The sequence below is a fragment of the Mytilus californianus genome, unplaced genomic scaffold, assembly GCF_021869535.1.
Source record: "Mytilus californianus isolate M0D057914Y unplaced genomic scaffold, xbMytCali1.0.p SCAF_1, whole genome shotgun sequence".
Classification (NCBI taxonomy): domain Eukaryota; kingdom Metazoa; phylum Mollusca; class Bivalvia; order Mytilida; family Mytilidae; genus Mytilus; species Mytilus californianus.
In genome coordinates this window covers 93,723,914-93,735,813 of record NW_026262581.1, presented here as the reverse complement: position 1 = coordinate 93,735,813, position 11,900 = coordinate 93,723,914, and the positions used below count along the sequence as shown (strand labels likewise).

General features: G+C 32.6%; 1 protein-coding gene across 1 annotated transcript; it reads right to left on the bottom strand.

Moving 5' to 3' along the window:
- Positions 1–813: 813 nt before the first annotated feature.
- On the bottom strand, positions 814–7,267 carry LOC127726545 (protein rolling stone-like). Its single transcript, XM_052233942.1, has 3 exons — positions 7,049–7,267; positions 6,664–6,774; positions 814–2,884 (listed from the first exon to the last, which is right to left on the bottom strand). Exons 1-3 carry the CDS (start codon positions 7,236–7,238, stop codon positions 2,514–2,516), a joined length of 672 nt encoding a protein of 223 aa, XP_052089902.1. The 5' UTR covers positions 7,239–7,267; the 3' UTR covers positions 814–2,513.
- Positions 7,268–11,900: the final 4,633 nt, after the last annotated feature.

The following is an 11,900-nucleotide window of genomic DNA, read 5'->3' as shown; positions in this document are numbered from 1 at the left end:
GCTAGCTTTGAACAAGTAGTACTTGTTTAAGTTGAAGTTATTCCATGCAAGTTTTAGACTCCGTCCTTATTTAGTCGACCGTTGTAGAATGTTTGTCACAAAAGTGTGTGAATACTATCCCACCCTCTTTTCCGCGATTGGGAATGTATTTGGTCACCTGATTTGTACTTAGCAGCACAATGGGTGCCACTAATGGAGCAGGAACTATTTATCTTTCTCGGGCATTTGATTTCACTCCTAGTTTCGTTTTATAGACGTCCGTATTGCTTTGTTTTAGTTTCCAATTTTGTATTTTGTCCTACATTTTGCAAGACCAAAATGTCTATCCCTATCCAACTTCACTTCTTTTCCAGTGACAGACCACATGTTGTCCTTCATCCTAGTCGACCTATATCTACCTATTATTCTTTTTAATTTTATACTTGTCCTGAATATGCATGAAATATTTACAACTGGACGTAAGTTCTAGTGAATCAGAATCGGCTATAACTGATAACTCATAGTGCAACCCCAGTTCTTGGAGCAGTTCATGGTATCCAATTTTAAGTTTTATTTGTAGTTTTTTTTTCCTTTTCAACACTGATAACTTCTCCGTTTTATATAAGAAAAAAAGATGTACCCTGTTTCTTAATTTTTAATTGTAACTGTTATTGGTTTTGTGAATATTTCTTCATAATTCTACATTAATACCATCATTTAGAGCGTGTGGATTAAGATTTTAATAGACTATAAAAACCTGCAACGATAAGGAACACGAAGTATCAATTCAAGCATGGTCTAGTGATGAATGCGCGATAAAACAAGAAAACAAAATTCTCAGAGTAGGAATTTCTTTTATTTAATCGTATGATTACATTTACATAGCAATAGAAAAATCAATTAAATGGAGTATTGCTAAAAAATGATAAAAAGGTTATGCCGTGTTTGTAATATGATTACTTCAACAATCCATTACAATGCTGATATAACTAAATGCTGACAATAAACGATCGTAACAAAAATAGGGAATACAAAACTTCAATGAACATTCTTCAAACATAAATGGTCATATCACTGGCTGTTTAGGAGGAAATCTCCTTTAACAATCCTAATTTAAAAAAAAACACAGATCAATGATACCAGGCTTATGATTTCATAAACCAGACGCGCGTTTCGTCTAATAAAGACTCATCAGTGAATCTCAATAATTGGCGTTAGACTATAGTCCTGACTTGATTCTTCTTTTAGAAAATGAAGATGTTTTATAGTTTGCTACCTTAATCGCACACTTTTGTGACAGATATTTCAGGACTATTTTGGACCTTTGAAGTCAGCAGTAATTCCAAACCAAATCATGCAATTATATTAAAAATAAAGCTATGTTTTCTTTAAAAACTAGTTCATTTATTTTGGTTTAAGAATCGCGGCTCTACCTTTTCAGAATCAGGCATGACTATTTCAAAAAGTCTTGGAGGGAAATATTCAAAAGTATTATGCAAACCTGAGATTGAACACACTGATTGTTTTAAAAAGTTGTTATGTTGGGTTTCTATACACAAAGTATTTGATGTACCTTTTACTCCTCTGAAAATACAAATAAACACAAGGAGTATAAAATATACCAGTGAAATAAAAAAATACTTATCTGATAAAAATTTAAAAGAGATTGGTCAAAATATAGAGTGTTAGTTAAGTTTTTCTTTGCAAATCATCACTTTATAGTCTAAGAGGTTGGCATATAATTTTTCGAAATACATTTTGTTGTATTTCGTGTGTTTTACTATCTTTGAACCTGTTAATACATAGTAAGAGACGTTGTCTTTTAATCAAGTCAATCGGAAGAAAATACGGTTGAAGGAATTTTGCTTGGAAGCTCATGTATCATGGGCACATGTTGTCAAGTTAAATCAATTAATAACATTTGAGTGTTTAATTATAATTATAGGTTGTAAATACTTTTCAACTTTGTATTTGATTTGGCCTTCTGTTTTGAGTCTAGTGCCCCTGATGAGTCTTATGTAATCAAAAAGCATGTCCAGCGTAAGAAATTATAAATTTAGCCGACAATAGTTAACCGATGTTCAAATCTCATAAATCGATTAAGATACAGATCTCAAGGCAACAAACAAAGAATTAGGGAATAGCATGAACTCCAAAAGGAGCGATACTGGGTGCAGGGTAAGCGTCTCCTGCTATACATGCGTCACCCTCCATGCTAATAGTCAAAACAGTCGCAATGGTAAAATTAAAGACCAGACGACTATTCTGGTATCTAAAGATCTTCAACCGCCTATACATGTAACTAGTGAGTCAAGACACATACACATCGTTTCCGTAAACATATTCGTAAAACGAAAGTGGTGTCGATGTTAGTAAAATAAGCCTTGTATTTTTGATGAATATATAAATGATGCATTCCGTTATTTTAAATGATTGCATATCTTTTTGTTATAATGCTTATTTCTTTTGAGTTATAGGTAGAATTGAGACAATAAGCATTTAACAATAATGCAAAATGACGACACATGTGGCATTCAAGTACATACTACACTGACATTGTAGTTTTGTTTGGTAGATATGCGATTACTACAATCACACTTTTCTTTGATAAACGTACGTAACTTGTAGAAGCCAAAGAATGTCACATGGATTATAGGTACTCCTACAAATACCAATACAACACAATAAATAATAGCATTTTCAGGTTTTGTCCAGTCAATAAAGCTATACACAGGAGGGTTACCAAGGCCGAGTTGGTCCAATACCGAAAACACTGAATACATTACTCCGTATATGCTTGGATAAATAAAATGTAATATTCGAACGGGCTTTGCACACACAAAAAAGTTCAGGATCACATACACTGAGTTTATTGCATGATACTGTATACTCAGAGGGGTGGTGTCTGAAAAAATAAAATAAAAATTAGTACGAGCTTAAAATAAAAAATTGCAGATGTGATATGAACTATAATCCACATAGAATTATCCCTAAAATGGAGTGATACGAAATAAGCATTTCCCTGTTATGCATATTTCATTAATCGGGATACAAAAGACATTTTTTTTTAAATTTGTGTATTTTTTCAACGTTGTTTTTCTTGGTGAATTAAAGAAAGAGTTGTTACTTTTCTGGAAAATCTGAGTTCACCCTTGTGTGTTTTAAGATCCGTGTTACTCAATCTCAGTTTTCTGTGCAGCATTTTGTCATTGTGTTGTCTGGTTTTATTTAGTAATAGTTTTAGATTTCCACTTCAGTATGTTCTTCCTCTTTTTTAGGTTAACTACATGTATTTCAACCATCTACCCTGAAACCGCTGTGCCATTTTGACAAAATGAGGTATTCTTCTTAAACAACAGTTTAAGGACCCAAACCAACTTCGAACGTGGTATCTACCATTATTACAACCTTACCTACATTCAAGCATGATCGCCATCCAAATTGTTCTGCGGAGAATTTAAAGATGGTATGCTATAAGTCATTTCGTACCGAAACAATGGCTACTGAGGTAATGGTACCCTCGTGAACTAGCAGCAGCGGCGGTATAGACCCAGTGCTAAACGACACACTAATGAAGGTTGTCACCTTTATGGGCAAAATAGGAGATTGAAATAGCTAACAAATATGATATGTGAAAGATTGAATGTTGATTGCTTCATGTCTAGTTGCAAACACTATGCATATTCAGGCCAAGATCGAATGTTTGAAATAAAAAAAAAAAGGTCGGGTCCGTAAAGGTGGTCAACTGGGCTACCACTGGAAGAGGCATATTGAATAGGGGCTGAAATTCTGCGTTGCAATAAGCCACTTACGGACATAAGTGAATTATTGCAAGGGTTCTTCAAGTTAAAAACGAGTACAGCACTATCCCTCCTAGGTGCATCAGTTTAATGTTTCCATTCCGACATGGTTATTTTTTTATACATTTCACGCAACCAAACGAACGCCTCTCATTAGCACGTGTTCTACTAGCGCAAGGGAAAGCCAACCTCTTAGTTTTATGTGTAGACCAATTTGTAAGAATACTTTAGTTTGATTATACATTTGTGATCCACTTATTTGGTTGGTTATCCCGTCCAACTTAAAACATGACTTCCAACTGAAACTCATAATATAAAATTTGATAGAATCAAATAAAATACTTCTTGAATTCATGTAAAGGATCAACCGCTACCAAACTTGTCTTAAATAAATGATACATTTATGGTTCTCTTTAGGAACCGCTATAGATGGTCTTACCGCCTTGAAACCGTCAAAATAGGGAAATCTTTTATTCACTTCATAAAGGAAGGTGCACAACCTCAAAAGGTTTGAAAACTCACTGTGAATTTCCACATTTTGGGGTTAAAAGAAAAATTGTTACCATCTTTCGAAATTTTTTACTAAAAAATCATTAAATTTCAAATTTTGGAAATATGAGCCAAAATTGATAAAAGCAGGTGAACAACTTCAATATATGTTCAATCATTCTGCAAAGATCTGGAAGGAAAACTGTAGGAGTGGATTACACAAAATTAATATCGTCTTTTGTAAATTTTGAAGAAACAAATTAATGAGTTCCACAAATAAGGTACCCACTGTTTCTACTTTTAGCCCGACATTATTATACTATAAGCTGTTTTTGAACTTCGACCGAACCCCCCCCCCCCCCCCCCCCCAAAGCAAACAAAAAAAACCAACAACCCCCAAACAATTTAAAAAATGATGACAATCGTGCAAAGAAGCAATTCCTACACAACTTCTGTTAAAATATACTTTGGATCCCTATTTCATTATGGCAAGCTGAAAAAAACAAAGAACCGCCAGTCATATACAGACGTAATTCTACATTCTGCTTATTTAAAAGAAAATTAATAAGTTGGCCGAGCTTAAAATCCTATACTACGAAAGCCTATAAGGGTCACACAAAAAAATTATTTATCTCGTTATTACGAGAAAACTATCGCGTAATTACGAGACAATCATTTTTTATCTCGTAATTACGAGATAATTATCGCGTAATTACGAGAAAACTATCTCGTAATTACGAGATAAAATTACATACATATATATAGATATACAGATCATGATTACCCTTCCGGGGCACCTGATAAAACGCCCGTTTTTATTAGCTCAACTGACCCAAAGGGTCAAGTGATCTTTTTCCATCACATGGCGTCCGTCGTCGGTCGTCGTCCGTTAACTTTTACAAAAATCTTCTCCTCTGAAACCACTTGGACAAATTGAACCAAGGTTGGCCTTAATCATCCTTAGGGTTTCTAGTTTTAAAAAATGTATCCAAAGACCCCGCCCACCAACCAAGATAGCCACCGTGGCTAAAAATTGGGGGGTAAAATGTAGTTTATGATTTATATCTCTGAAAATAAAGCATTTAGAGCAAATATGACAGGGTAAATATTTTCAGACGAATTAGACTTCCCGTTGATGGGATGCTGCCCCTGAATTGGTAATTTTAATGATTATTTTTCAGTTTTTGGTTATTATCTTGAATATTATAATAGAAAGATATAAACTGTAGGAGCAAAAATGTTTAGCCAAGTAAGATCTACAAATAAGTTAAATGACCAAAATTGTCAATTGACTCCTTAAGGAGTTATTGCCCTTTAAAGTCATTTCTGCAATTAAGTAATTTTTTATAATCTTTTACAAAAATCTTTTTCCTCTTAATCTACTTGGCCAAATGAATTTTTATCTCGTAATTACGAGATAGTTTTCTCGTAATAACGCGATAATTATCTCGTAGTAATTACGCGATAATTATCTCGTAATTACGCGATAGTTATCTCGTAATTACGAGATAAAAAAAACTTCTTATCTCGTAATTACCTAATACTTATCTCGTAATTACGCGATAACTATCTCGTAATTACGAGATAAAAAACTTCTTATCTCGTAATTACGCGATAGTTTTCTCGTAATTACGCGATAATTATCTCGTAATTACGAGATAAAAAACTTCTTATCTCGTAATTACGCGATAGTTTTCTCGTTATTACGCGATAATTATCTCGTAATTACGAGATAAAAAACTTCTTATCTCGTAATTACGCGATAGTTTTCTCGTTATTACGCGATAATTATCTCGTAATTACGAGATAAAATAGCTTCTTATCTCGTAATTACGCGATAGTTTTCTCGTAATTACGCGATAATTATCTCGTAATTACGAGATAAAAATCTTTTCTCGTAATTACGAGATAAAAATCTTATCTCGTAATTACGCGATAGTTATCTCGTAATTACTAGATAAAACAATGATTATCTCGTAATTACGCGATAATTATCGCGTAATTATGAGATAATTATCGTGTTATTACGCGATAGGTTTCTGGTAATTACGAGATAAAAAAAAAATTTTGCGACCCTAATAGGCTTTCGTACTATACTATTTCTTCGGAATAGTTATTTAATTAATTAAAAATTATTTTACCTATAATTAACGAAATCACATACAAATAAATTATGTAACTCAAAATTGTGGCTTTCCCTGATAAAGACGATAAACTGTGGATTTTACCCCAAAAATAACTTACCTTGTCCATCATAATCGTCATTACAAACGGATTGCTTTAAAAGCAAGTATATGACAGTTGTTTTACAAGATGTTCAGACTATTAAATTGGGATATAAGTGTTAGCATTCTTTCGCAAATACACAACAAAGTAAAAAATGTAAAACACCTACTTGGAGTTAAAAGGCTGTAGAAGAGTATTGTAATTAAAAGTGCTGATGTATTCTGCATCTCAAAGAATAACCAGTTTAGTTGTAAATACCAAGGAGTTGGTATTGGTTCACCTGTATAAATGAAAAACATACAGAGATAATTGTATTCTATTAAATCTCTTATATAATTGAAACTACATATTAAAGATATTACATGTATCATGTATAGTATGTGTGACTGTTTATTTTTCAGTAATTAGACTCGTGTATCTTTGATGAATTTAAATAGGAATGTTTAGACTATATAAAATTGAAAATGGAAATGGGGATACATGTATATCGAGACTTTTCGTGAATACACGTGATAAACTGAAAACATTATTTGACCCTAGTTTAACGTTTATACCTTGATTGTCGCTGGAGATATCAGTTCTTCTACAATGTGTATACAATGTGGAAACGACATCAATGAAGTTAGACAGCAGGAGAAGTAGAAATGTCCAGTTTGTCAGTTTGGAGAAATAAACTGGATCGCCATTATTGTCCCCTTCAAACTTCGTATAAATATCGTAGCATATCCATCCTAAATGGTACATAAACCAAAATGTAGTCCAAATCGGATATAAAAATCTGGGACCAAACTGAAAATATTAATAATTGTTTTCTGTTTAAGTTTGTTTTATCTGAGGTATATACTGAAAAAGGTACGCCTCGAGCTAACACAAAACTCCACATGAAAAATTCTTATTGATAACACTATGTTATAACATTTTTCTTTTGCATATAGTTCCTGGCATCAACTCAGGGATAATACCAGGGCCGAAAATAGAAAAGGAAGGTAATAATCTATTTATCACAAATACTAAGTGCTAAAATAAGTGGAAAATTTTGAACTATAAATTGTATGGTAAGATACACATGTTCATTTCCTCCACTAAAATATTTTCAGGATTACGAAGTTCCCAAACAGATCAAAGCTACAGTCCTTGAATATGATAATGTCAATGTCATTTTTTTTAATGTATGTGTTAAATAAATTTGCTCGACGGACGAGACGTTGACAAAACGAACATCTTCCTAGTCCGTCCTTGTTTTTAGGAAAGCCAGGTTGTAACTAGCCGTTTTAGAATTTAGTGCATTCTGAATAATATTTTCAAAGTACACCAAAACTTTGTAAAAACGTCCAAGAGTAGAAAATCAACCAATGACGTGATGTTATTTTCATTTTGGGAATACGAACTTGGAAATAACCATTAGTAAATTATGGTATTGCTTATTATTATTTTTTTTTTCCTTAACGTCCAGCGGCAAATATTTCATGCATGTTCTTGACGTACGAATTAACAAAGAATACAAAAAGTATATAGGATGTATACTGTATGAGATAAAGGTCGGACTGATTACTGGAATAATAATAATAACTTTATTCGTAAGCAATACAGCTCAGAGAATAGAAAATGAGGGTAACTATATTGGATATACACAGAAAATTTGCCTTGCTACAGGCCACCAACGGACCCCTTAGACAGTTGTTGCACTGCTTCTTAAACGGGCAGAGACTGACATCCTTTCTATACGGCGAATTCAGAGCAGGGGAAAATAGTCGATGTTTATTCAGGTATTGACATGGATCGAGCACAAGTTCAGTAATTGTCCATTAGATTGACAAAAATTCTCTCCGCAGTGAAAGAGAGTCTTCAGAAATACTGTGAAACTGTTTACTCGCGTAGTGGTATTAACCATATGTGCATTTTAAAAGACTCTAAAGAACTTCTGGATGATTTTAAATCTCGATCTCTCTCTGAAATCAATTCTATCAAAACTTTTGATTTTTCAACCCTGTATACCACCATTCCCCGTGTGAAATTGATAAATCGTCTAAAAGAAATAATCTACAATGCTTTTCAATAGCAAAATGGTAGCATACGCTATAAATTTATTACTTTGGGATACCATACGGCATATTTTGTTAGTAGTGAACAAAAAGGTAAAACATGCTACACAGAGGAACACGTGATCAGTATGCTGGAGTTTTTTATATGATTCGGAGTTCCTTCAGACACATGTCAAAAACATGAAGATCAAAGAAGCCAGCTCATTTAATTTCACATTCAGATATATTGATAATGTTCTTTCCATTAACAATCCAAACTTTTCTGATTGGGTTCCATTAATATATCCTCTAGAACTAGAAATTAAAGAAACAACAGACACGGCTTCCTCCGCCTCATTTTTAGACTTATACCTCGAATTTCGGTCATCTCAGTACCAGAATCTATGACAAACGAGACGATTTTAATTTTGAAATTATCAATTTCCCGCACCTTAGTAGCAATATACCAATTTCACCTGCATATGGGATATACATTTCCCAACTCGTTCTGTATTCAAGAGCTTGCAGCTGCTACTCAGACTTTATAAAACGCCACCAGTGTCTGAGCAGAAAGTTGATGAACCAGGGTTATGTCAAAGAGCTTCTCGTCCTTTTTCTAAAAAAGTTCATCGGAAGATACCAAGACCTTGTTGATAAATATTCCGTTCAACTTCACAAATAATACATGATGGTCTTGAAGTATAGATTCTAGGTACTGACGTTGTTTATCATCGTAATTACGTGTTATATTGTTCTTTTATTTGTCTTTGTAAATGATTAACCTTTACTGTTTAGTCCATTTTTGGTAATATCCTTTTGGCGTGGCTCGGTACTTATACATCCCGCCATTGTGTTATTTTGCTATGGTCATTTTGTATATTCTTTTCTTTCATTTTTGCTTATGTGCTTTGTCTATATGCCATTTTGTTTTTCTCTGGTGACTCTATTCGTTTGTTTTTATAGTGATTAAGATTATAACACAATGTTGACTGATGTGCCCCTTTTTGACATTTTTTCCTATTATGTCTGTTTGTTTTGTTCACACATTGTTGTCATTATAATGGAATTTTATGCGCCTGTCATACAAGTGAGAGGTTAAGCTAGCTATAAATTTAAAACCAGGTTTAATCCACCATGTTCTACAAAAGGAAATGCCTGTACCAAGTCAGGAATATGACAGTTGTTTTCCAATCGTTTGATTAGTTTGAGCTTTTTATTTTGCATTTTTTTCATTTGATGAGTTTCCGATTTGAATTTTCGTTGGAGTTCGGTATTTTTGTTATTTTACTATTTCATTTATCTCATTTTCAAAATCGTATACAAGTACGCTTCAATAAGATAAATGTGATTAAAAAAATAAATATTGTATACATCACCCTGTAAATTTTGCGGATTACTATGAAAGTCTATTTGGTCAATAATCAACCTTTTGGCTGCTTTAATCGCAAGGTTGTTTTCAGAATATACAGATTTATCATTATAATATATATTTACAGTTCGGAATCCAGGGAAATACTCCCAAACAAGTTTACCAATTCATTCATTCAAGATTAATCTTATAAAAAGACACTAATTATTGTTTAAAAATACCTACTTTTATTGTTAAATCCGGTGCATTACATTTGCGTGCAAAAATCATTATGTTTGCGCGCAGGTTTTGATTACTGTTGCGCGCATTGTTTTACAAGTAATTACAGGTAGATTATACTTATTTATTTATTTAACCATTATTTTCGAGAAGAATAAGTTCGTTTCATTGTGCACAAGCACCTAGTCTTGGAAATATATACAGATAAAAATGTAAAAAACAGTAAATCATTCTAAAGATGTAAATTACTGATTTTACATATCGTAACGTGCACAAAATACATGGATCTGCTGAATAAAATTGCTCATTATAGTGAGCATGGAATGAGTCTGGGCCGTTTGTAGTCATGATTCTGGGCCGTTTGAAGTACGCCTGGATTCTGCTGACGGTAATGATGTCCAAATACCTGGAGGAAATAGGGAATCTGGTGAAATACCTTTGCAATTGTTTACAGTGCATTGTCATGAAATATCTCCCGACTTAAGTGTTCTGTCGATACGGAAAGTAAATCCATCGTACACAAATGATCCCCCCCCCCACCAATTTGTTTCTTACAAACGAAACTCCACGTGCGTGCCTTGACGCAACTTTAAAAAACTGACTTAAATTATTTATTAAATTGCTATTCGGTAAAATTATGAGACAGAATGCTATTTACTCTGAAATATTTGCAATTAAGTTGCATATATGTCTTAAGCTAATTCGAAATTTCTCATGATCACTGTATATTTTTTTTTAGAATTCAATATGAAAAATATATAATTTAAATTTACAAATAGAATATGTTCAAAATTCATATTAACTATTGTCATATTTATTATGAATTACCTTTAATTTACCTGTGTTACCTGTAAAATGAATGCGCGCGAATGTAATCGAAAGCTGTGCGCAAACGTAAAAATTTTTAATCCCCAAATGCGCGCAAATGTAATTACATCTTATATAATATTAATTATATAAGTGTCCTCAGGGCAATTTTCGTAAAAAAGCGATAATTGTTTCTTTGTAGTTGGCAGTGTAAAAATACTGTCTTTCTCACCTTAAACAGACAACGGATTATCTCAGAGCTCTTGGCTTAACATGTAAATCGATTAAATCAACAATTAAATTCGGCATTTAAAAATAAAGTAACATTTCAAATCAATAATTATACAACTTAAAACCACAGCAATGATAATACTTAGCACTTTTCAAATTCTTGTAAAAAAATCCTAAACTTCACTTTTTTTCCCGTTATACTATATATATTTTATTAAACTTTGCTGTTCAAACAAACGAAGATCGTATAAATAAAATGCTTTAAATAATAGTTTATAATTATCATTTAAAATAAATGCTTACCTCAGAGAGTACAAACTTCTTTGGATCATCATTACCTAATCCGAATTTTCTGCATTGAAATTCTGTCTTAAATTCACCACAACAAGCCATTGGATTAAACAGAAAACCTATGTATTTGCTTAACTGAAATAAAATTGCAAATCTTTCTATTGTCACCGGTCCTTATTATTCCACAGTATCAAATCTTGTCAAATAATTTGACATTAAGCAAAGAACTATAGAAACTTATATCCATTTCAAAGAATACATGAAGAGCCGTCTTTTGTCTTGCGTTATCTTCTCAATCTGTATACTAGTAAAATCTAGCCTATAGTTGAATCTACATTAATTTCCCCCATAAAAAGCCATACTATCGAAAGGAATTTAAAAAAGTAGGAAATTACAGTGGAAATTAATTTTATGAAGCCAATCATTTTTATAAATCAATTGTAAATTATCTTTTAAAATTTATCCACA